This window comes from Chelonoidis abingdonii, chromosome 4 (genome assembly GCF_003597395.2).
Source record: "Chelonoidis abingdonii isolate Lonesome George chromosome 4, CheloAbing_2.0, whole genome shotgun sequence".
NCBI classification, from domain to species: domain Eukaryota; kingdom Metazoa; phylum Chordata; order Testudines; family Testudinidae; genus Chelonoidis; species Chelonoidis abingdonii.
Window position 1 is genome coordinate 55,705,246 of NC_133772.1, and position 26,724 is coordinate 55,731,969.

Consider the following 26,724-nt stretch of genomic DNA (forward strand, 5'->3'; position numbering starts at 1 on the left):
AGTATGAAACTCAGGAACAGTTTGAGTTGTCAATGGATGCTTTTTGTCTAGAAGTGAGGAGAAACGATGTTAATGTGTTGTATGCTATTTGCCTAGTCTTAATTTTGAGGGCGGAGTTAGTGTTGTTTTGGTGTAAGTAGTTTTAAAAAGTTTAGGATGTTTGATAACTGACACAACTTCATTTATAAAGTTTGAGAATCTTACTGTTTTATCTGAGGGTGAAACGGAACTTTGCCAATTTAATCCCAGATGCTGCAGTCATAGAGGCCTTATTGCTGCATCAGAGCCTTATTTTGTAGACCACTCCCTAACCAGTACTCAGTATTTCTTTTCAGTATGGTTATAATTTCTGTTCATCATGCCACTTTACTATGGTCTTTGCCTTTTTTAAAACAAGTCATGTAATTAAGAATATTATGGCAAGATTTTAGCATATGAAGATCAAAATATATCCCTGCATTATTTATTTGAGATTATGGGCCCAAATCAGCCTTTCTGTATGTGGTGAGGGTGGAAGGAGGGGCTGCCAGGAATTAGAGGGCACCTTGTGTAGTATTTACATCATTGCACCTTGTGTAGTATTTACATGAGTGAACAGTTAGTGCAAAGTGCTACCATTCTGATTTGGTAGTGTGTTACACTCACTTTGCATTGGTGTGATAATTGCACCCGGTACAGGGTCCAAAGAGTTTCCTGTTAGTCATGCCATCGGAGTGGTGCAGGACTTGTCCCCAGCCAGCCTGGAGCAAGCATGGAGAATAGCTCTCCTAACCAGTAGCTATCCCAAAAGATGCCAAGGAAATTCCTATGGATGTTTTGAGGGTTCTGTGCTCCTGCCCCAAGCTTCCTCATGCCTAACTAAGCATGACTCTAATAAAAGCCTTGCTCCCATTTATTTCCTGTTCCTGCTTGGACCAGTTGTTTGACAGCACAGAGCAGGTTTCCATTTAGAAATAACATAGTCAAATTCAGTATTTTATGTGGAGAAATTTCAATGAGCTAATCATGTTTTCCTAGTATTAAAAAAAATAATTGGTTTTCCAGTTGGTTTAACAATTCCTGTGTTAAAGATACAAGTAAACAAGTGGGAACACAGTGACACTAAGGGTATGGCTACACTTGGAAATGTGCAGCGCTGGGAGTTACAGCTGTGGTCGTACAGCTGTGTAGGAACAGCGCTGCAGTGTGGCCACACTGACAGCTACCAGCGCTGCAGTGTGGCCACATTTGCAGCATTTGCAGCGCTGTTGGGAGTGGTGCATTGTGGGCAGCTATCCCAGCGTTCAAGTGGCTGCAACATGCTTTTCAAAAAAGGGGGGTGGGGTGGAGTGTGACAGGCAGCGTCGGGGAGACAGAGAGAGCGGATTTTTGGAGCAGACACTGTGAGCTCCCTGCCTTGCAAATTCTGGCCATTTCCCCCACCCCTCTCTCAATCACTCTTAAATGTAAAAAGGCTTCAGACCAGATAAGCAGCTTCTCCGACGGACTCCCTCCCCCCTGCCGCGCTGTTTGTCTCCTCAAGCAAACAGCTGAGAACATTCCAAAGCCTCGGCTCGCTCGCTGGAGCAAAGAGCAGCTGTGTTTGGTAGCTCCGGGGAGTACCTTCCGGTTTGTTGTAGACAGGAATTCTGGGATACCTCTTAATACCCTGGAGGCCAATAACAGCGCTGGTGAGTGTCCACACCTGATGAGCAGCGCTGCATCACCAGCGCTGGATTCGCTACACCCGTAGCAGACCAGGAGTACAGCCAGCGCTGCAGCCAGGGAGTTGCAGCGCTGGCTGAGCTTTGTAAGTGTGGACACCGAGTAAGTTGCAGCGCTGTAACCCCCTCACCAGCGCTGCAACTGGCAAGTGTAGCCAAGTGTAGCCAAGCCCTAAGTAGAAACCAAGCGCTCTCAAATGCCTAACATAAAACTGATGTCTTTTCATGTATAGTGGTCTCATGTTCTCTTAACACTAGGCAAATTTTGCCAAAAAATTGATGGAAGTGTGTTTAAGTTGATATGTCCATTTGAAACCCATTTCTTTGGATTTATTTTTGATTGCTTGTCTCCTTTAGCTGTGCTCCTGCTTTTAATTCAGCCACTAATATTACTGTATCTATTCAAAGTAGATTGTAAGCTGCTCTGGGCAGGAACATTTCTTGTTGTGAGGTGCCAGGTACTCCTGTCGTGCTATATAATTAACAGAAGTTTTGTGATTGATCGAGGAGAATTAAAATTTAGCTGTCTTGGGCTGCAGTTTTTTGTTTTGTTTTATTTCACACTAACACCTCCCTGGTCATGTATGTCAAACTTAATTTTAAAAGGGGTTGGTTGTTCAAACCAGACATATTTTAGAAATGATATGGCTTTTTTGTTTTCTTCCCATTCAGGTTTTTGAAATAGCTTGACTAACAAATTGCAAAGCATGAAAGAAGTTTTAAGGTGATTGCTGAGGCAGAATCAGCTAGCAGATTGAGTGCAGGCCTTTTCTTCTAGGTTGGAGCTAGACTTCCAGAAAGTAAGTTTTAAGGTAAGAACTGTCCATTGTTATTTAGTTGCTGATGATGTCTAGTTACTTTGGGTATCTAATATTTTATTACCTACAGTATTCTGGCAGTGTTCCTTGCAAAATATAATTAAGTGGGTTATTTGGTCTGTAATACTCTAAAACATTATGAAGGCTAATTGATTTTTTTTCCACCTCTGCTCAGTCTTTTTAAGCCATCTCAGAGTTTTGTTTTGTTTTTTGTTGGTTCTCTTTCCACTCCATTTTTTTTTTTTTTACTACCTTACACCTTTATGTTTTCCATAGTCCTCTCTCTAGTACCTTTTATACAATTCACCCATCCTCCACCACATCTTCTGCCTTGCTTCTTTTTCCTCATACAGCTGTTACGGTGCTTTGATCTGTTTTTTAAGCCTGCCCCCACCTCTCAGTATTCCACACTTATTACTTATGTGTTGTACTTAACAGATTGCAGTTAACAATGTAGTGTAAGACAGCATTTTAAGAAATTGATCATGTTATATTACTTAGTCTGCAGCACATCCTGGCAGCAATAGGAAACATTGTTTGACTTTAAATCGTACAACTTTTAGAGAAAACAGTCTTAGTTATAAACTATTAAATATTTATCATTTGTGTTGTTGGACACTGTTTACTAAAATAAATTTAATTTCTCTTCAAAATTTCATAAGTGTGCTCGTTTTATAATGAACAAAAATTATGTAAATTCATCTCTAGCAAATTCTCTTAACTTTATTTTTTTGGAGGGTTGCTTTGTTTAAAACAAAATTTGTAGTTTTTTTTCTTTTTAAATATAATGTAAAAGTAAGGGACCCACATGCTTCTTTTTTTTTGGTAATTCCAGACGATCCAATGGCTGACCAAAGGATGGACATTTCCTCTACAATTAGTGATTTTATGTCACCAGGACCCACTGACCTAATCTCTAGTTCCCTTAGCACTTCAGGAATGGATTGCAATAGGAAAAGGAAAGGAAGTTCTACTGATTATCAGTAAGTATGATTTCTATTAATTTTAACTCAGTTGAGAGGAATACTTATCTTTTCTGCCCTATTGCAGTTTTGCTATGAAGAAGTAATGTGTTTTGGCATAGTTTCTTGAACACATTTGATAACCTGTATTGATATGAATAGTAGAACTTCTTTAAATAATAGCTTTATCCCAACAGAAAGGGGAAATTCATGGCTTTATAATAAAATAAAGTTTCCATTTCTAGTGCTCATGTGTTGAGGGATATCAGAACTTGAACCTTTAACTTTTCTAAAGTAGAATATTGTCCTTGCAGAACCACAGACCGATGTAATTTTAATGGCAACATTTGCAGAGCAATTCTATATATTGGGATGAAGTTCTTAGGAAAAGGCAAACATTTTTCTAGTAGTTTTATTTTTTCATAAACCATTTGAAAACTGCTCAGAGATTTGGAATGTTAGAAGTCATGCTGATGCAGATGGATTGGGCAAAGTGCTTGACTGGTTATCCAATGACTCCATACTTTGACCTGACCATCACCACTGCATGTTTGGGATGTTTATGCCCGGAGGGTATATGTATATGTTATACACAGAAATAGCGACACATTTGCTTTCTTTTAAGTTTTTCCTTTAGAAATACTCACTCTTTTTCTTTCTAGCCTTGTTTAAAGCAAGGTATATCAAACAGCAACATTACGTATAGACTTTTTTTTAGATAACTTTTAGCAGTTTCTAAACTGTGTTTTTTCTCTCCATCTGGAGCCTCTACAGTTGGATTCATGGTACTAAGTACATCTGTCTTTACAGGCAGAAAAACATGAGAAATAGTATTTCAACTTCGTAATGTTACAAATCTTAAGTAAGGTCATGCAGTAAATCAATGTCAGAGCTGAGAGTAGACCTCATATGTCCTGTTGCCTGGGTCTTTGCCCTAACCAGTGTTCTATGATTTGCTGTAATGCCCAGGTGAAACAAGGCTAAACCAAGCAGTTGATCCAGTAGGAATTCGATCAGGACACAACTCTTTGTTTTTAATGAAAGATTCTATTATGTTCCTTTTAAAAAAAACTACTACTAATTTTGTCAATATTGTAGGAATACTTACAGTAGATATATGAAGCTGGGAAACTTAATGAATGGAAATAATTTAAACCATAAGGATGTAGTGTGCCTAATTAGTAGGAGGAAATGGAAAGTAGGAAATTTTTAGGAAAGTGAAGATTTTAGTCCTTTCTGATGAATTTCAGAATAGATAATCCGTATTCTTCAGCAAGCTCCTCAAGACCAACCCAAAGGCTTTAAATCACTGCGTAAAAGAGAAAAAATCAGAATAACTTACAGCAAGCTCTTATCAATTATTTAACACAATTATTTCCATTTGGCATATAGCCCGTTTTCACATGAGTCTGTACAAATTCTGTCATCCTACGTCCTGAGTCTGATGTTGGAATGTTCCATTTTCTCTGGACAATTTTTAAATCCATATTGAGCATGTCAGTTGTGAAGTAAATTAAGATTCTTTGAGAAGGATCCGTGAGAACAGTTTCTACTTTAGGGAAATCCAAATTCTAAATTCTAGTAGTCTTTGGAGACTCTGGACGTATGTACTCTATACGTTTTCACCTGCAATATTCATTTGGACAGTCTGTTTGGAATAAGATCACTGTTCTAATTTAAATTAATCTTAGCAGATTTATCTGGAGCATTCTTTATTTTATCAACTTCTGATACCTCAAGAAAGCATTTTTCCATATTTATCTTTCTGAATGGGTAGCACTGCTGAATTCCTTTTTTCCTCCAGAAAGAAAAGTCTGCTCTTGGATATGTCCTCACATTAATCTCAAGGGTAGTATTTGTACTTAAGAGTTAAATAAGTGATAAAACACACTGGTTCCTTAAAGCCTAAATTTAATAATCTTTCACAGTTCTCTTCTCCTGACCATAAGACACACCATAACCAGAAGGGAGTTGCTCCCTTTGGAAGTAGGTTATAAACAATTTTGTCACTTTAGATTATGAAAATTATTTGCTTTTCCAGACTACAGAATTGCATGTCAGTGTTTATGAATGTCGAAAAACTGGAAATTAAGACAAACAATAGCAATTAGCAGAATGTAGTCTAGTAAGCACTAACCCTCTGTGTTCACTGAGTAATAATTTTTTCTTTCTTTCCAGACTTGATGGATTTTCTTTTGAGTAAGTATAAACAATAATCTATCTCTCGTCCCCTCCCCCATAGGATATCTGTAGCAAAGTTTTTGTTTCCGATTGAGACTCTGATGACCTCAACAAACTACTCAAGTTTTGCTCTTTTTTGATGGTACTGGAATGTCTTCTAATGTACAGTTTGAGTACGCTACTCCTCATGCTATAAATATGCTTATTAGATGAGCATTGATTGGTGAGGTGGTGCTTCATCTATCTCCCTTGCTGGCAGTGGGGGAGGCCCAGTTTGTACCCACTGAACCTGAGGACCCGAACCCCTGGATTCTGACACTTAGGCATGCTCCCCTCCAGGGCACCACTGGGCCTGGCTTGTTGGGACGATGCCAGTAAAAATTTTCCACTAGCTCAGAGGCATGGATGTGGGTCACAGGCTCCCAGGATCATCCCTTGGGATGGTAACCTTTCCAGGCTATGAAGTATTGGAGGCAACTTCGCTACAGACAGGAGGCAAGGATGTTGTGCGCAGTATATTCTTCATGCCTCTGAATCTTGACTGATGGGTTGTTGAGACTGATCCAAGAAGGGATTCTCTATGCAGGGCTTGAGAATTGATGCCTGGGACACTTGGTGGATAAACAGGGACTGGGGAAGTTGCTGCCGTCATTTGCAGGTTTTGGAAAGGATTGAGAAACTAATTGTTTAACTTTTGAGAAGGCCTGATCATCCTGACATGATTTGCAACGAGCCAGACCTTCTGGCTCACAACAAACGCCAAACATTTTTGGTGTTACCAGCCCACAAACAGCTTGTAGGCTTTTTTAGCCTCAGCCAGGTGACTGCGTAGTTCATCTTGGATATGGTGAATTCACTGGACCCAGTCAACAGCCACCAGCTTTGGGAAGTCTGTGGGTAACACAGGGTGGAAATGAGGATGATATCCATAATTTGAAAAGAAGGGGCTCTGCCTAGTGGAAACATGATCAGCACCATTGTAGGAGAACTTGATGTATAATAATGGGGAAACCCAGTTGTCTCAATGGAAGTTAATAAAGCACACAAGTATTGTTCCAATACTTGACTTGACCCTCTCCAACTGCCCATAGGTCTGGGAGTGATATGCAGTGGGGCTGGATGCATGAACATCTATTAGGTGGATTGTCTCCTGTCAGAAGCGAGACACAAATTTTGGCTCTCGGTCAGGGATGATTTGGTCTGGGAGCAAATGACATGTGTCACCAGCAGCTGGGCTATTGTTTTGGCCAAAGGCTGACAGTCACAGGAAATGAAATGGGCCATTTTAGTTAGTCAGCGTACAATTATAGGAACTATGATGTGGCCCTCAGAGTGGATTGTTGCACTTTAGCCATTCCTTTCCTGGGTGGAGCCTTCCAGAAGGGTCTTCTTGAGCAACTGTCTGAAGGAGGATTATCAGGTCTAGGTGGGTCACGGTGTTAACAAAGTTACGGGGCTTCAGGAGATGGGGTGGTTCTGAGTTGGGCTCCTTGTTTCCTTGGTAATATTCCCCTTTACTTAAGAAGGTGTCTGTTTTCCCATTACTGATTCCTGGACGATATGAAATGGTGACTTTAAATCAGGAGAAGAATAGTGCTTACTGGAGCTGTCTTTGGCTCAAGTCCCAAATGTTTTTCTGTTTTTCTGGTTGGGGAATACCTGTACTGGATGTCAAGCCTCTCCAGATAGTGTCACTACTTTTTGAAAGTAGATTTAATGATAAGCAGTTCTGTGTCCAGTATTTCATAGTTGTGAAATCCAGCAGTTGTAAGCTTGCATCAGTAATGTGCACATGGCTTGTGATGAAGTGGGAATGTTCCTAATGTTTCCTCTGACTGCTGTAGGGGTGCCTCAGTTTCCCTTATGCATTTCTTAGGTATCTAAGTGGGGGGATCAGAGTGTATAATTGTTGCAGAGCCCAAGAAGGCCCCTGTGATACTGTCTGGACAGAGAATGGCTGGCACTCTATCTCCTGGCAACTAATGGCCTGGGTCCCTCCTCTGCAAAGATGCCAACTGAAGGTGTTGAAGAACAAAGAGATTAGGTGTCCTCCTGGCCCGGAAAAGAGACAAAGGCCAGAGAGGAGGGGCTAGAGAGTTTCAGTTTGGGGCTGGCTGAGGACGCGAAGTGAGTGCAGATGTGGGGCTTACTGCCCTCCAAAATGGACCCAGCTGAGGGGTCCTGTTCTATGTACCTACAAGCTCTGTTTTAGACCGTGTTCCTGTCATCTAATAAACCTCTGTTTTACTGGTTGGCTAAGAGTCACGTCTGACTGCGAAGTTGGAGTGCAGGACCCTCTGGCTTCCCCAGGACGCCGCCAGGGTGGACTCACTGTGGGAAACACAAGGAGGGGCAAAGGATGCTGAATTATCCAAGGTCAGACCCAGGAAGGTGAAGCCGTGTGAGCTTCTTGCCCTGGAGACAGTCTGCTCACAGAGAGGAGACTTCACCAGAGTCCTGATTGGCTTCATAGGGAGTAGCTCCAGAGCATCGCCTGGGGACTCTGTGACATGGGTGTAGTACCCATTGGGACAGGACAGCACCCAGAGTTATATTAGAAGCATTTATTTCTACCATGAACTACTGATTGGGGCCTGGATGTCCTGAAATGGGAGCGGTTGTGAAGGCGATCTTGAGCTGATCCAACGCTCGTTGTGCTTCAGATGACCAAATGAACTTAATGGACTTGTGGGAAGGGAGGTCGGGGAGCCATTTGCCCTGAAAAGTTTTAAATGAATCTCTGATAAAATTTTTAATCCCAGAAAGTATTGCAGCTTCCGAAAAGTCTGGGTGCTGCCTAGATGTGGATTGCTTCAACTTTCTGAGGGTCCATTCAAATTACCTGAGGGAAGAAATTATATACCCCACAAACTCAGAGGACGGCTGGTCAAACGTACATTTGTGGTGCTTGACATTCACTCCGTGCTTCTTTCCAGGATGAACTGGATGTGATCAGTGTGTTGCTCAGGATTCTCGGAAAATATCAGTGTATCATAAAAGTAGATAATTACAAACTGGTCCAGAGTGTCCCAGAACATGTCGTTGACAGAGCGTTGGAAGGTGGCAGGAGCATTGGTTAACCCAAATGGTATGACCAGATACACCAAGTGCCAGAGTGTTCAAAATGCGGTCCTCTATTTGTCCCCTGATCGAATCTACACTGGTTATACACCTTGTGAAGGTTAAATTATACACCCCTAAGGGCCAGGGATCTTCCTGGGAGCCTGGACAACGGGAGGGACCTGTTGATTAGTTTTGACAAGATCCAGTGTGCTCTTGGGGTGGAGAGGGATGTGCAAGGCAATGGATGTGCAAGGCAATGTGCAACATTGGTGACACCCTCTGAGGCCTGTGGCAAATTGCCGGTACTGTTCTCTGGGTCTCGCGCTTTCTCTTCTCTGGGGTAGTGTGGCAAATTGCCGGTACTGTTCTCTGGGTCTCGCGCTTTCTCTTCTCTGGGGTAGGTTCAGGGCGATATTGCTTGCCTCTGAACCAGTTCTTAATCACTCCCCTGACCTGGGCCCTGCCCTCTACTCCAGGTCCCAACCCAGGGGCCCTGGGGTTGCTGGTATGAAACCACTTGACTAGCGGTTTCTTTCCCCTGGGTTACTTCCCTCTCATACCCCCGTCAGCTTGTGAAGGCTTTCTCGCCTCTCTTCTATACAAGCCTGGTGCCCCTCTACCCTAGGGTTTCTGTTGGGCTTCCCAATCCACCGCGCACTCCTCCAAACCTTCTATTTCTCTCTGGACAAACTCTTCTCTTCTGCAATCTGCACTCTGCTCCAATCAACCTTTCTCCTTCAACTACCACCCTGTCTGACTGAAGCAGGGGTTTATATCCCATGACTGGAGTCAGGTTGCTCTAACTGGAGTCAGGTGCTCTAATTGCAGCAGTCAGGTGCTCTAATTGGCCACAGCTGTTCTAGTTAATCTAAAGCAAACCTTCCTCCCTTGGCAGGGAATAAGGGCCCCTGCTAACACTCTTATGCTGCCCTCTGGCCATGCTGTATCACATATCCCCCCCTGCCCCCCCGCTCAACACCAAGGGTTGGGCTACTCGGACGAGAGAGGCAGTGTTGGCGTGAGAGGCCATCAGCGTTGCCGTGTGGCTTCCAGCCCTATGCTGGACCCGAAAATGGAAAGGTTGCAAGAGAGGAACCACCGCGTCACTCTGGCGTTTCTTTCCTTGTTCCTATGCATCCACTGGAGCGGGGAGCGTGATCAGTCACAAGGTGGGTAAACCGCCGCCCCAGGAGATAGTAGCGGAGAGTCTCCATAGCCCATTTTATCGCCAGACATTCCTTTTCAAACAACAGCGTATTTTTGTTCCCTGGGGAGGAGCTTCCGGCTGAGGTACAAGATGGGGTGCTCCTCCTCCCCTACCATCTGGGAAGGACGGCACCGAGTCCCACCTCCGAGGCGTCCGTCTGCAGGATGAATCCTTTCTCGAAGTCTGGGCCATGAGTACCGGGATGGCAGCATAGGGCTGCCCGCAAATCTGCAAATGCTGCTTCCGCCGCATCTGTCCACTTCACTATCTCGGGGCCCCGAGCTTTTATCAGATCCGTCAATGGCCCCGCTCTTGTGGCAAAATGAGGGATGAATCTCCGATAGTATCCAACTATACCCAAAAAATGCTCTGACCTGCTTCTTGCGGATTGGTCGAGGCCAATCTTGTATTGCCTCCACCTTGTTCCATGGGGCTTCACCACCCCTCTCCCTACGACATGCCCGAGGTATTTGGCCTCAGCTAGTCCTATCACGCATTTCAGAGGATTAGCGGTGAGACCAGCCTTTCGCAAAGCGTCCAGCACTGCTTCCACTTTGTCCAGGTGTGTCTCCCAATCAGGGCTATGTATAACTATGTCGTCTAGATAGGCGGCGCATAGTTGGCATGGGGTCGTAATAACTTATCCATCAGTCTTTGGAATGTGGCAGGGCCCCATGGAGTCCGAAAGGGAGGACAGTGTACTGGAACAGGCCATCGGGTAGTAGAAAAAAGCAGTCTTTTCCCTGGCATCCTTGGCCAGGGTATTTGCCAATATCCTTTGGTCAGATCTAGGGTGGTTAGGTATTTGGCCTTGCCTAACTGATCAACCAGGCTCGTCAATGCATGGTATCGGGTAGGCATCGAAGTGGGGATACTTCATTTAATTTCCGGAAGTCGTTACAAAACCTCAGGGTGCCATCAGGCTTGGGGACTAGTACGATCGGATGGGACCACTGGCTGTGGATTCTTCAATGACCCCGAGTTCCAGCATCTTTCGCACTTCCATCCTAATTTCTTCCCTTTTAGCTTCCGGTATTCGATATGGTCTTATCGTCACCCTTACTCCGGGGCTGGTGACAATATGATGTTGGACTAGTGCCGTTCGACCTGGTTTGGGTACAAAATACGTCCTGGTTCCGGTGGATCATTTCAATGACTTCCATCCGTTGTTCTGGGGTTAAGTCAGGAGATATCTTTTACCTGCTCCTGCGGGCCGTCTGCCTGAGGTAGAGCTCCTCGAGTGACCAGACACGTCTCTCTGTCATGCCAGGGCTTCAGTAAGTTGATGTGGTATATTTGCTCTGGCTTCCGGCGGTCTGGTTGTCTAACCTTATAATTCACTTCTCCAATGGCTTCCACTATCTCATATGTCCGTGCCAACTGGCTAGGAGTTTGCTTTCTGTGGTCGGCACTAACACCATCACCCGTTCCCCCGGCTGAAATCTTCGCATTTTCGCCCGACGGTTGTAGTATGTCCGCTGTGCCTCTTGTGCTTTTTCTAATGCTCCCGTACTATCGGGGTTACTCGAGTTATCCGCTCTCGCATCTGTGTCACATGCTCAATAATATTCTTTCCTGGGTTGGGTTGTTCCTCCCAATCCTCCTTGGCGATATCCAATATCCCGCGTGGGTGGCGTCCATATAAGAGTTCAAAGGGAGAAAAAACCGTGGACGCCTGGGGAACTTCCCGTATAGCGAACATTAGATACGGCAAAAGAGTGTCCCAGTCCTTTCCATCCTGTGCTACCACCTTCCGGATCATACTTTTAAGGTTCGATTGAATCTTTCGACTAGTCCGTCTGTTTGTGGATGGTAGACGGAGGTCCGAATGGCTTGTATACGGAGCAGGGCACATAAGTCTTTCATTAGTTTTGACGTAAACGGGGTTCCCTGGTCTGTCAGGATCTCCTTTAGGGATGCCCCACTCTGGCGAAAACCTGTAGTAGTTCTTTAGCTATTGCCTTAGACGTGGGGTTTCTTAAAGGGATGGCCTCTGGATATCGTGTGTGCATAGTCAAGGATGACTAGTACGTTTCGGTGGCCCGTGCCGACTTTTCTAGTGGGCCCACTATGTCCATAGCTATCCTCTCGAACGGGACATCAATAATAGGTAAAGGTACTAGTGGGGCCCGCAAGTGAGGTCGGGGCTATGCAGCTGGCATTCAGGGCAGGAGGCACAATAACGCTGGACTTCTGCTCGTATTCCTGGCCAATAAAACCTTCTTAGTATTCTATCCAGCGTCTTGTCTACCCCTAGATGTCCCCCAAATAAATGACTGTGAGCTAACTCTAGTACGGCCCTTATGTGTTTCCGTGGGACTAGGAGTTGCTCTACTTCTTCCCCTCGTATTTGCTCTATTCTGTACAACAGATCACGTTTGAGCACGTAATATGGCCTTGGGCCTTTGACTTTTCCTTCTACAGGCACTCCATTACTTCCACTACCTCCTCCCTCACGTTTGCATATAATGGATCTTCGGCCTGGTCCTGCCCAAAGGTCTCACGTGCAGTGCTGAACTGACCTAATTCCAGGGGGCCTATTTCAACTCTTCCCCTGGGGTGCTCCCACTTGGGCCAGGAACCTCCTCTGAGTCCTCCGTGACCCGAACCTTCTCCTTGTCTCCTGGGCGGGTTCGCCTACCCACAAGGGAAGTCTTTTGATTAGCTGCCAGAATCCTGGTCCCTAACTTTTTAGCCGCCTTCGTTCTCGCCTAGCCCTGCGGGGTTTTCCAGGGATGAGAACAATTCTGGAGCAAATTCAGCAAACATTGGGGCGAGGCTATCTTTAGTTGCCTCTGTCTCAACCTGGGGGTTGCTACCCTCTCTGCCTCTATCGGGGTCAGTAAGTTCTCAAACCCAGGGAAGTCTCTCCCAATCAAAACAGGATAAGGGAGCTTGGGGACTACTCCTGCAGAAACTCTGGTGGTATTCCCCTGGATTTCAATCCGTACTGGAATTGTAGGGTAAAAATTCACGGTGCCATGTACGCATGTTACCCCTGTGCTTTTGGCCCGAGTTAGTTGGTCTGTTCCCACCAACTTTCCCGAGACCAACGTGACAGCACTCCCCGAATCTATTAATGCTATGGTTTTTATACCATTCATTTTTACTGGTCTGGTAAATCCATGTGAGGTCAATGTAACCCCTACCAGGTTGATCAGGCCACATTGCTCCCCATAACTCCCCAGATTACACTGCATAGGCACCTCCTTGTTGGGACATTGGGCTGCTATATGCCCCAATTCCCCACATTCATAACACGTCCCCTCATTCCGGTTATCACCCCCTGCCTGGGGCTAGTTGGCCGGCCCCCACCACTCTTCCCAAACCCCCAGGCCCTTTCTGGCCTCGAGCCATTCCTCACTGTCGTTCCTCCCGGTTATAGTTTTTCTAGAGTTCTCGACAGTCCGGGGCCTTGGTTTGGGGTTGTCTTCCTGGGTTGCCGTGTCTCCCCGCTTGGAGTCTGGAACAGTTCGCGGGCTGCCAGTTGTCTTTCCACGAGGGAGACCAACTCATCATAGGTAGAGGGGTCATTCTGACCCACCCAAGTCCTGAGTCCTGGTGGTAACCCCCGCATATACCGGTCCAATATTAGTACCTCCATCATCTCCTCAGAGCTATGGGCTTCAGGGCGCAGCCATTTCCGGGTCAGGTGGATCAAGTCAAACAACTGCGTTCGGGGTGTCTTGTCCTCCATATATCGCCATTCATGGAACCCTCTGGGCTTGTAGTGCCGTTGTCACTCCGAACCTGGCCAGGATCTCTGCCTTTAGCTGGGAATAGTTTGCTGCAGCTTCTGCAGACATATCGTAATAGACCTTCTGGGCTTCCCCACATAGGAATGGGGCAAGGATACCAGACCATTGTTCTCGGGGCCAGGCCTCCCGCAGGGCTGTTCTCTCAAAAGCCAGGAGGTATGCTTCCACATCATCCTCCCTGGTCATTTTTTGTAAGTAATGGCTAGCCCGTATGGTCCGGGTCCCTTCCCCGTGGTGATTCTGTTCCATAAGGGTCTTCATCTGGCTTATTAGGTCTCTCAGCAGGGCTCGGTCCTGAGCAGCCTGACTCAGCAGCAGCTGATTAGTCTCTTGCTGCAATCTAGTCGCCTCTTGTTGGGCGGTTGCCTGGACCCTGGTAGCCTCCTGCTGGGCCGCGGTGGCATGTATAAGGGCCTTGACCACGTCGTCCATCTTAAGGGTGGGAGGGTTATGTCTCCCCCTGGACTATGTCCCCAGCGCGCAGATCCCACCCTGACACCACGTGTGGCAAATTGCCGGTACTGTTCTCTGGGTCTCGCGCTTTCTCTTCTCTGGGGTAGGTTCAGGGCGCTATTGCTTGCCTCTGAACCAGTTCTTAATCACAATCTGCACTCTGCTCCAATCCAACCTTTCTTCCTTCAACTACTACCCCTGTCTGACTGAAGCAGGGGTTTATATCCCATGACTGGAGTCAGGTGCTCTAACTGGAGTCAGGTGCTCTAGTTAATCTAAAGCAAACCTTCCTCCCTTGGCAGGGAATAAGGCCCCCTGCTAACACTCTTATGCTGCCCTCTGGCCATGCTGTATCACAGGCCCCAGAGTCAATCAGAGACCATTGGATGAGGATGGGGATGACCAGATCTGAGACAGATCCACATCCTTGGAACTTGGAAATGTAAAGAAACAAAGAAGTGGGACTGCTAAACACTGAGGATGGGGTGGAGATTAAAAATAATCTGAGCATGGCCCAACACCTGAATGAATGCTTTATCTCAATGTTAATAAAGGTAATGAGGCGCTTAAGGATAGTGGCAGGGTGGCTAATGGAAATAAGGATATAGATGTAAAAATTACAACATCTGAGGTGGAAATCAAACTCAAACAGTTTAATGGGACCAAATTGGGGGGGCCTGGATAATTTCCATCCAAGAATATTAATGGAACTGGTGCATAAAATTGCAAGCCCAAGAGCAAGGATTTTTAATGAATCCATTAACTCAGGTCATACCCTATGAATGGAAAACTGCTAATATAGTACCTATTTTTAAGAAAGGGGAAAAAAGTGATCTGGGAAACTACTGGCCTATTTGTTTGACTGCAACTGTATAGAAGGTCTTGGAACAAATTTTGAAGAAAAAGTACTTAAGGACATAGAGGTAAATGGTAATTCGGATAAAGTACAACATGGTTTTATGAAATGTAGATCATGCCAGACCAACCTGATCTCTTTCTTTGAGAAGATAACTGATTTTTTCGCCAAAGGAAAATTGCCGTAGATCTAATCTACTTGGATATCAGTAAGGCATTTGATACAGTTCCGCATGGGAAATTATTAGTTAAATTGGAAAAAATGGGAATTAATATGAGAATTGAAAGGTGGATAAGGAACTGGTCAAAGGGGTAACTACAACGGGTCATACCAAAAAGTGAATTGTCAGGCTGGAAGGAGGTTACTAGTGGAGTTCCTCAGGGATCAGTCTTGGGACCAGTCTTATTTAACATTTTCATTCATAACCTTGACACAAAAAGTGGGAGTGTTCTAATAAAATTTGCAGATGGTACCAGTTGGGAGGAGAAGGACCAAAGTCTCATATAAGAAGATCTGGAAGACCTGGAAAACTGGAATAATAGAAAGGGGATGAAATTTAATAGTGCAAAGCGCAAAGTCATACACTTAGGGACTAACAATGAGAATTTTTGCTATAAGCTGCGGATGTATCAGCTGGAAGTGCCAGGAGGCGAAAGACCTGGGTTTATTGGTTGATCACAGGATGACTGTGAGCCACCAATGTGATGCAGCCATGAAAAAGGCTAATGCGATGCTAAGATGCGTCAGGCGAGATATTTCCAGTAGAGCTCAGGAAGTGTTAAACAAGGCACTGGTGAGACCTCATCTGGAATACTGTGTGCAGTTCTGATCTCCCATGTTTAAGAAAGATGAATTCAAACTGGAACAGATGCAGAGAAGGGCTACTAAGACTTTCAGTACAGGCCAGCTTGTCCTTCACCTCTTCACTCAAGCCCCAGGTGTAACTGGGCCACCTCATTCCATTCCACATCTGTCTCCAGTCATGAAAAGCGAACAGGATATTGGATGGTGGATCCCTGCCCTTGCCAAAATTTCTGTAGTGCTGCTTCCCAGGTACAGAGTTAATAATTAGAATTAAATTAAATTAATAGAAACTGCTTGCAAAAGAGCACCCCATTGGTCAGAACTGGGTTGCTCTGCTGCAAGAGGGGCAAAGCCTAGTCCAGTGCTTCTCCTGTCTCACCACCAGTTCCACTTTTGCCTGATCCATTGAATGTGTGCAAGGATAAAGTAAAAAAAGCAAATGGCACTGATTCAAAAATCCCCTCAATTTCTGGCATTTGCCATCAAAGTGCTCCTTCCAGTAGGAGGACTGCAGGATCTTGCTTGGATGAGAGAGGCCCTCCCTGAGAGCAAGCAAGTAATTCTTGGAGGGACCACACTTCTGCTGCAGGCTAAGCCACTTGGGTATGCAATGCTAGATTGTCAGTCTGGAGCAGGTTAACTTGTTCCTGTGGGTCTAATGCCACACTGGGACCGATGGGTAGTGACAAGCCCATCTCCTCCATTGCGGTACTGCGAGAAGCGGGGACCCAAACTAACTAATGGTCAGAGCAGGCGTCAGGAGGCAAGCCAAGTGTCAGAGCCAGATACAGAGTCAGAAGTTAGTAGCCAGAAGATGAGATTGGGTCAGAGCTGGAACTGATAGCCAATTGTTAGAAAAGGAGTGTAGGGACAGCAGTCAGAAAGAAGACAAGGATCAGGCATGGAGCAATGCAGAAACAGAAGGTAAGTGCAGGAACAGAACTGGAGCAGAGCAGGAACTGGGAATGGGTTGGATGCATATCTTAGGGAAGGGTGAGAGCGGGATCTGACCTGGCAGCAGCATACATTCTGCTTGGTTGCTTGGACAGCCCACCCTGGTCACTTCCGGGCTTACGTAATGGGCATGAGCCAATTGGGCGTTCTGATAGGACTTCCTGGGGGGGTCTGACCTTCCAGGATTTGTGAGGTGGTGTTTCATCTGTCTCTCTTTGTGGAGATGAGGGAGTGTCAGGCCTCAGGGTCCCCACCATCCCAGGTTCTAGACCCACTGAAACTGAGAACCTGCACCTTCAGATCTTTCCAGGTAGATCCCTATGTTAGAGTCCACTGGTAGGAGCTCCCTAGCATCAATGTGTTGAAGTCCTCTTTGAATATTGGCTCACAGATGAATTTCAAAGCGAACCCCTATTTTGAGAGGTACTTCCGGATTCCCACTGGAACTGATATAGTAAAGAATTTAAAATGAATTGTGGTGCGCTGAAATAAGAGATCAAGAACAAATCTTTAAATGAATGGGGGTGGGGGAAGGAGTATAAAGAGAGAATTTTTGTCTTTCACTGATCTGCACCTGCAGACTCCATGCAAGAATGTGAACACCAAGAGTCAAAAAGGAATCTAAAACAGAATGAGAAGTCTAAATAACTTAGTTATGTTCAGTGTAGAAGTGACCTGAAGTAAAGATTAGACCAAACATGAAGAACTGTTGACTGTTAGCTGAAGACTTTGAAGTATGAAGATGTGGAACTTGAGTGACTATTTTTAGAGTCCATAATGAATCTGCTACTGTGAATCTTTTGTTTCTGTTTTGCCAGTGCAAGTTGACTGTTAATGGATTAAAAGTATTCTGTTTAGAAGAAAAACTTAAAAGGACGTATCAGTAGATTAAAGGAAATTTTAATAACACTGATGCCTTCTCTGAATTGAAGCCTGTTTTACTGCCTGGTACAATTACTTGAACACCTTGGTTTATTCCATTGATGTGATCCCCTCATACTATTTCACAGAAACATTTTTATGTTCTCTTTGAATAAATTGATGCATTATTTTTGTACTAATGGGTTTAAAGACAAAAGAAACATTTCATTATGACTTTTTGCAATAACTATGTCTGACTTTCCTTTAAGAAGCATGAATAAATGCTTATTTCGTAAACAAGTTGACATTCGCTAATTTCACTGTATTTCTGACATGCTGTTTTGTTCTTATTTTTGTAGAGAAGGTATGGATACAGATAAAGATGACCAACATGGAAGGTACTGTTACACTATTACTAAAATGTGCATTCCAAGAGATTTAATTAGAGTCTAGATCCTTAGGGGTGAACTCTTTCATTTGTGTGGCATATCACTGATGTCACAGGGGCTGGGCTCCATGTGGGTCTGAGAATTTGCAGGATCAGGGCTTAATGTTAAAGCTAGAATAGAAAGTAGCATGAAACTTGCTGTGAAAACCTACTGTAAATAAAAATCCTTTCGAAATTCAATTTAACTCAGTATGACCCCCCAAAATATTGTTGTAACTAAAGACCAACAGCTATTTAGTGTATACAAAAGGAATTATTAGAAAATTATGTAGAAAATAATGGCAATAAATCTGTCACTTTGTAATTTAATTTCTTCCTCATCAGGTTGGAATATACGGACCAACAAGGCAGAATAAAAAATGCAAGGTAAACTATTTTATTTCTTAACTAACTTACTGAAAAAAGACAATATTCTAGTTTTCCTGTCATGTTAGGGACCTCGTGCACCAAAGTAAAAGCTTATGTTTGGTTTTTTTTCTGTTTGGCTTTTCTATCTGTTTTAAGTTTTGAAGATTTGTTCTTTTATGAACTGCATGCAGTTTTGTTAAAATACTAATATGGTATATTTTTATTGGAAATATGTAGTTAAAAAGCAATTCCCCTTAACATTAAATACAAATAGCATGGCTTACTCCATTTACACTGAACCAAAAGCACTGCATGCTATAAGTGTTATAGCATTACCAGGCTGTAAAGTGCTACAGTACATGTAGCACAATTGGAGGATTGGGCCTAGACAAATTGGAGGATTGGGCCAAAAGAAATCTGATGAGGTTCAACAAGGACAAGTGCAGAGTCCTGCACTTACGAAAGAAGAATCCCATGTGCTGCTACAGGCTGGGGACTGGCTCAGCAGCAGTTCTGCAGAAAAGGACCTGGAGATTACAGTGGATGAGAAGCTGGATATGAGTCAGCAGTGTGCCTTTGTTGCCAAGAAGGCCAGTGGCATATTGGGCTGTATTAGTAGGAGCATTGCCAGCAGATCGAGGGAAGTGATTCCCCTCTATTTGACACTGGTGAGGCGCACCTGGAGTATTGCGTCCAGTTTTGGTCCCCTCACTACAGAAGGGATGTGGACAAACTGGAGAGAGCCCTGCAGAGGGCAACAAAAATGATTAGGGGGCTGGGGCACATGACTTACGAGGAGAAGCTGAGGGAACTGAAGTTATTTAGTCTGAAGAAGAGAAAAGTGAGGGGAGATTTGATAGCAGCCTTCAACTACCTGAAGTGGGGCTCCAAAGAGGATGGAGCTAGGCTGTTCTCAGTGGTGGCAGATGCCAGTACAAGAAACAGTGGTCTCAAGTTGCAGTGGGGAGGTCTAGATTGACTATTAGGAAATGCTATTTCACTAGGAGGGTGGTGAATCACTGAAATGGGTTACCTAGGGAGGTGGTGGAATCTCCATCCTTAGAGGTTTTTAAGGCCCAGTTTGAGAAAGCCCTGGCTGGGATGATTTAGTTGGGAATTGGTCCTGCTTTGAGCGGGGGATTGAACTAGATGACTTCCTGAGGTCTCTTCCAACCCTAATATTCTATGATTCTATCATTCTATGTAATATATACAGAACAAACAAAAAGGCCACTTTGAATTTGAACATATAATGTCAAAATGATGATCTGATACTCCTCACAGTTTTTCTAACCAATAGGAAAAGCCCAGTTTAAATCTGTTTTCCAAAATATTTTTAACAGTAATTTATAGAATGAAATAGGAAACCGATTTACATAAAGCACATGCTTCAGTACAGAATTTGAATATTATAGTGAATTATAATATTCTTTGGCATAAATTGTTATCTCATCCAGTTCTGTACACACTGGTACTTAATGCATCTATGATCTTGAGCTTGATTTTTACATAATTCCTGTAGTACCTCAGTAGATGTGCTCAGATACCAAGGCAGCCGTATAAAAACCTGAAGATAGATAGAACCTGCTTATCAGATAATTTCAGTATTTATTGTAAATAAGGTAGCATTCAGTGCTGCCTGTGATATGAGTATCCGATGCTAAATTAGGGCCCCATCCTGCCACCTTTATTCCCATGAATAATTCTTATTCACACAAGTAATTAACTTTTAATATTCACTTCAGTGGGACTACTTTTGTGTGTGTGGCCTTATGAATAAGGGGTGCAGGCTGGGCCTTGTAGTCTACTACTTTAAAATCAGTTGTTTTTTATTTTTTCTGACCATTTGAAACTTCATTAAGCTATTAAATCTTAATTTTTTGTTATTGCTTAGAGAGGCTCATAGCCAGATTGAAAAAAGACGTCGAGATAAAATGAACAGTTTTATTGATGAATTGGCATCTTTGGTACCAACGTGCAATGCTATGTCCCGAAAGCTAGATAAACTTACTGTACTAAGAATGGCTGTTCAGCATATGAAAACATTACGAGGTGAGTTAAAAAAATTCTTATCTTTTTTCTTCATTGAGCTATGAGGTATGTTCTGGTCTAGAGCTTATGAACTGAGAACATGGTTCATATGTGTTAGCATGGACAACACTGTTCCTTCTGCAGAATTCCTTATTTATATTGGATTACTCATGCTCTTGTCAGACATAATCTCTGTGAAGGATGATAGAATAGTAGAATCCTGGCATAAATTGACTCTGCTTTGACAGCATTCATTTAAATCAGCTTTGAGACCAAAAGCAGTCTGAAATTGGCTTGCTAATTAATGCAATGTAAGATTGCAGTTAAACAATGTGGAAGACAGGCAACATAAAGGCAAGTTTTCTACATGAAAGGTAACTCACCCATGTGCATAATGCATAGTGTAGGGAGGAAAAATCCATCCCCAAAACCCAGGATCAGTGTAGAGAAGAGTATCATCTGTAATGATGCTTCTCAAAGCTGGTCTGCTGCTTGTTCAGGGAAAGCCCCTGGTGGTCTGGACCAGTTTGTTTACCTGCTGCATCCACAAGTTCGGCCGATCGCAGCTCCCACTGGCCGCGGTTCTCTGCTCTAGGCCAATGGGGGCTGCAGGAAGTGGCACAGGCCAAGGGATGTGCTGGCTGCCCTTCCCGCAGCCCCCATTGGCCTGGAGTGGTGAACCGCAGCCAGTGGGAGCCGCGATTGGCTGAATCTGCAGACACAGCAGGTAAACAAACCGGCCCGGACCACCAGGGGCTTTCCCTGCACAAGCGGTAGCCCGACTTTGAGAAGCACTGATCTGTAAGATGGTTTACTGCCATTTCCTGCTCTTTCATATCACAGAAATGGGCTGCTAGGGTCTCTGGATCCATTTAATCATAGATCCAGTAGATCCTCACTCAGATCAACCCATTCTTGTTTATGCAGGCCGGCACAGAGACCCCTCTGTAACACACAGACTGTGCCCTCCAGAACTTAATTTGTTGCTGAAGCTCTTATGGCAGCTTTCTGCATCTGGGTGAATTTCAGCTGTAAAGTATATTTTATTATATATATTTAACCAGAAAAAACAGGACTACAAAATGCTACAAGTATAAAATATTAAGGTTAAGATTTCTGTAGGAGCGTTACCTTTTGAATTTTGAGATTTGTGTGGTTAACTTTTTAACTGTAGTTTTATAAAAACAAGTATTTAACATTTAACATCTCTGTTTTGTTAAAAAAACAAAACAAAAAAAACCTCCAAAGACCAGGAGAGAGGGAGAAGAAAAAATAAATGCTAAAGTTCTGTAAAATGGAAACCATATACAACTAACGAGCTTTTCAGTGGAATAGGTTCCTCAAACCACCCCATGGTAACTATCGATGTTAATGTATTTACTGAACAGTATGGTCATGTAAAGTACTACAAATGAGAACGACTCACTAGAAATTTAGCACTATATGCACGAAAACAATTTATAGATGATTTTTTATTTTGAAAAACTAATTTGAAGACAGTTCTTCAGAGATGTCTAGCTACATGATTAACTGTTTGAATTATCCATGCACAAGATCTAGATAATTTTTAATCAGGAAAGCACACATTAATTCAGTGCTGTGCTAACTCGGACAGCTGACCAGCTCTTTTGGCCAAACTTTAAAAGAAATAGTAATTTAGTTGAGATTGTATGGATATCTTTAACCCAAAAGAACAATTTTGGAGATAATTAATGGCAGCTCAAAACAAGGTTACATAGAGACTTTCATAACAGGACCCTAACTATAGCATTCGCTGTCTATTTTTATTAATTTACAAGATTGGCCTGCTTTTCTCTGAGGATGGAGAGAAAAACAGTCTTTTGGCATTTAAGTATTGTATATAAACAGTTAGTATGGGTTTTACTGCAGAAATGTTACAGAGTGAAACTAAGTTAATGAAAATATATCTATTTATAGATAGATATAGATATAGATAGATAGATATAGATTTCAGCTATTTAACTGTAGATATATATAGTACCATAACTATGCAGGTTACTTTCATAAGAATTGGATTGAGATCACCAATTCGTTTCACATAGGCCGCTGAGTAGCCATCAGATAATAATGACTTTCAGCCACTGTTGACTAGAGTCTACATGCAAGAAATTATTAAAAATGGAAAACATCAGTCCCTTTAGTAATGTCACAGTTTTTGTTCTGTTGTGGAGAGCACGCTTGGACAGGGCATAGCACAACATTTGGAAAACATGTTTGCATGAAGGCGAATATTTTTATTCCTTAAAGCAACAGATCTCAAACTGTGGATCAGGACCCCAAAGTGGGTTGCGTCCCCATTTTAATGGGGTCGCCAGGGTTGGCTTAGACTTGCTGGGACCTGTGGCCAAAGCCCGAGCCCCACTACCCACGGCTGAAGCCCAAGTCCAAGTGCCTGGGGCCAAAGCCGAAGCCTAATGGCTTCGGCTCTGGGCAGCGGGGCTCAGGTTACAGGCCCCCTTCCTGGAGCTGAAGCCCTTGGGTTTCAGCTTTGCCTCTTTCCCCCACCTCTCTCCGCCCTGCCCCCCAAACTGGGGCAGCCAGGCTCGGGCAAGCTCAGCCCCCACTCCTGGGATTGTGTAGTAATTTTTGTTGTCAGAAGGGGGTCACGGTGCACTGAAGTTTGAGAAACCCTGCCTTAAAGAGTTATTAATGTTTGGAATTACTGCCTGTTCTTGTCTTCAGTGTGTACTTCCCAGCCAGTGTTCATTCTTTCCTGAGTTGTCTTCAGCTGGGTTCCACTTGTGTAAAGGATACTTGCAATTAGAACACAGCTGGAAAAAAAACATGGTAGGGAGCATCAAAAGGCATGGAAGAAAAAGTGTTTGTAATCAAGAGTATATTTACATATAATAAATGGATGTATATTAAGTTTATTTACATGGGGTAGTCACTCTTTTCTTTTTTCTTAAAGGTGCCACAAACCCATATACAGAAGCAAACTACAAACCTGCTTTTCTGTCAGATGATGAATTAAAACATCTTATTCTCAGGGTATGTTTCAACTTAAAAATGCTAAATTTAAAACTTTTTGGTTGTAAAATATTTATGAATTTAATTCTCATGAAGGGAAAGACCCCAATAATTATGTCTTTAGCCAGACCCATGGTGCAACTTGAGACAGATAGTCTTGATTTTAAAGATGATGAACTCCTTCAACTCCACTTTGAAGTCAGTGGAACTTGAGAGGATGCTCAATACCTGAAAGTCAAGCCACAGGTATCAAGCTGGGCACCTAAAAATCGAGGGACCAAAAAATAAGTGACCAGTTCAAAATATTTTCACACAAAAGCATTTTGACATAAAAGCACTTTACCATCTAGTCATTAGGATTTTCAGTTGTTGGGTTAATTAAGTTAGAAGTAAATAAATGAACACCATTGTTTTCAGATCTTTTCTTATTGGCTCATGGCCCCGATCATTTGATACAATTTTCAGTGTATAATCAGTTGATGCATAAAAGTCATAACTAAGATTGGTGAGGAAACATTATAGGTGTATTTAAACTGATTGTAAAAATAAAATCTATATACTTTATCAGCACTACAAAAACATAAGCTATAGCCTTTTTGTTCCAATACTTAAGCAAAGACTTAAAAATTGATTTAATAGGCTTTCAGTGCTTCACAAATCTCATTTAAATGACCAACTAGAATATATGCAGGATTGAGTTATTTAAATGGTTCTGTGATTTATATGAATTTACAAAGTTAGGGCCTGATCCCCACAAATGCTCATGTACATGATGTCCGTTGAAGTAAGTGGAATTACTCACATGCATAGAAATGTCTGCAAGATCTGGGCCATACTTAGTTTCCAAAAGAAGTCAAATAAATTTAAAATGAAATAAACATAGGTCAAACACAAGAAGATTAGTTATTGATTTTTTTTTAAATTAATTTAAGGAATTACTTAGTGTACAACTATAATATTACATGAGAAGATGTGAGCTTTTACTACTACTGAAATTGTCTTTAAATTCTTGTCATTAAGGAAAGTAGTGCCAAAAATTCTAGTGCAAAAAGATTTTTAAGCTTTTATCATAATGTCATACTTTGCTAATTCAATTATTTCTATAGATGTAACTATATTAATGTTAATATAGAAATCCTACCGTGTGACAAAGGTACCTAAATGCTTAAAAAATGTAATTGTCTTTTTAAAATAATACAAATATCTTTCCTAATTAGGCAGCAGATGGATTTCTGTTTGTTGTGGGCTGTGACAGAGGGAAGATATTGTTTGTTTCAGAATCTGTCTTCAAGATCCTCAACTACAGTCAGGTATTGTTCTGTACCTTTGGAATTAATAATGGACAGGCCTCGAGATTGAAAGGTTTTATTTGGATACACATCTAAACTTTGGAGTATTCATCTGAAATGTCAATGTTTGAGTCTAGAATTATTCCAGAAACACGCCAACTCGCAAGATTTACAACATTTTCTGATTTTTGCTGTATTGGAAAAAAACTTCTTTTGGTAATACTGCTTCTGGTTTCAGCTGCACCAGAAAGTGCGGAGGAACATTTACTCTACTTCACCACTTACAAAACTATTGGGGTTTTTTGTTTCGCCTCTAAAAAGGCTTGGGATAACATTATCAAAAGTGCCTAAGTGACTTGGGCTCTTAGGTAAATTTTGAAAGTGGTACCTAGGCTCTTACGTCAGTTGGACACTTTTGAAAATTGTACTCTTGTTGTGGAAAATGTTTCCATTTAGTTCCTGTTTTATCTAACTTGATTGCCCTTCCCTTCTTGTTAATTAAGTAAAGTCACATAACGTTTGTACTGAGAGTCAACTTTTGCCATCAGGCAACAGGAACGCTCTATGTAAACAATGTTGCATTTAAATCAGTTTACCAACAAATCAAAATGCATTTGTGTTGATAGTAGCTGGATATGGGGGAAAATGCCAGTATTATATGCGTAGATGTTCTTGGGACCAGTGCAAGGGAGAATGATTTAAATATGAGTGAGATTTGACAAGATGAGGAATCTGAGCAAAGTAGAAATTACTCTTATGCTACTATCTAACAGGTCAAGCTATATTGAAAAATAATCTACATAATCATACCAAAGTCAGGTTTAATGTACACTTAACACAAGGCTTGACTTTTACCAAACCTCTTGTTATGATACTACCATATCCTTAATTTTCTGTACCCTCTTCTCCATCATTAAAATTCTAAGAACTTCAAAACTAAATTAAAAAAAATATTCTTTTGGCCAGCCTTTCATTCAGGGTACATATTTTAAAAGCTTTGGGAGATATGATGATGTTTTAGTTGTGATTTGACAATGAATATTTGATATATAATTGGGAATAAACCTTTCCAGGGGGAAAAAGAGGCCCAAACTTTGACTGTAATAGACTGAACAGGCTGTCATTGTAGATTGACTGACATACTAAGTGACTCTTTAAAATGTAAGCAATATTTCCTAAATTTTAACATGTTTATTTTTAATTTCTGATTTAATATTCCATATCTTTTTTTTAGCAGGGAGGGATAGTTCAGTGGTTTGAGCCTTGGTCTGCTAAACCCGGGGTTGTGAGTTCAATCCCTGAGGGGGCCATTATGGGGAACTGGGGTAAAAAATCTGGGGATTGGTCCTGCTTTGAGCTGGGGGTTCGACTAGATGACTTCCTGAGGTCCCTTCCAACCCTAATATTCTGTGACATCTACAGAATGATCTGATTGGTCAGAGTTTGTTTGACTACCTTCATCCTAAGGATATTGCAAAAGTTAAGGAGCAGCTCTCTTCTTCTGATACTGCACCACGAGAAAGGCTCATAGATGCAAAAAGTGAGTATTTCTTTCCTTGAAATGTTTGTGCATCTTAAACTTATATATTTTTATCATCTTTTTTTTTAATACCAGATACATCAATTAAATGCTAGTTAATACTGTTCACTTCCATAATGCCTTCCAATTAAGGATCTCAAACTATTAACATTTACAAGTACTAATGAATTAATTTGTACAAATGGATTTGTCATGGTACAAAACCTCACTCTGAACCTTAGCATCCAAGAGATGCGGTACCAGCATGAATTCCTCTAAGCTTGATTACCAGCTTAGAACCTGTAGCGCTGCCACCAACCAGGCATTACAGTGCCTGGTACACTCTGGTCCCCCCAAAACCTTGCCCGGGGAACCCCAAGACCCAGACCGGCTGGATCTTAACACAAGGAAAGTAAACCCTTTCCCCCACCGTTGCCTCTCCCAGGCTTCCCCTCCCTGGGTTACCCTGGAAGATTAC

At 42.6% G+C, this 26,724-nt stretch overlaps 1 protein-coding gene across 5 annotated transcripts in view; it reads left to right on the forward strand.

Moving 5' to 3' along the window:
• Nucleotides 1-26,724, forward strand: part of BMAL1 (basic helix-loop-helix ARNT like 1) — a 104,859-nt gene that overhangs the window by 41,133 nt on the left and 37,002 nt on the right. For 2 of the 5 annotated variants that reach the window (XM_032791811.2, XM_032791810.2), the window contains 9 exons: nucleotides 2,376-2,503; nucleotides 3,357-3,504; nucleotides 5,662-5,682; nucleotides 17,980-18,018; nucleotides 18,393-18,434; nucleotides 20,311-20,468; nucleotides 23,380-23,459; nucleotides 24,656-24,748; nucleotides 26,150-26,267. In XM_032791811.2, the coding sequence (XP_032647702.1) occupies nucleotides 3,365-3,504; nucleotides 5,662-5,682; nucleotides 17,980-18,018; nucleotides 18,393-18,434; nucleotides 20,311-20,468; nucleotides 23,380-23,459; nucleotides 24,656-24,748; nucleotides 26,150-26,267 (691 nt within the window). In that variant the 5' untranslated portion in view covers nucleotides 2,376-2,503; nucleotides 3,357-3,364. Of the gene's footprint in view, nucleotides 1-2,375; nucleotides 2,516-3,356; nucleotides 3,505-5,661; nucleotides 5,683-8,733; nucleotides 8,753-17,979; nucleotides 18,019-18,392; nucleotides 18,435-20,310; nucleotides 20,469-23,379; nucleotides 23,460-24,655; nucleotides 24,749-26,149; nucleotides 26,268-26,724 lie in introns of those variants that run through there. The other 3 variants (XM_032791812.2, XM_075065185.1, XM_032791814.2) reach the window with 2 other exon arrangements.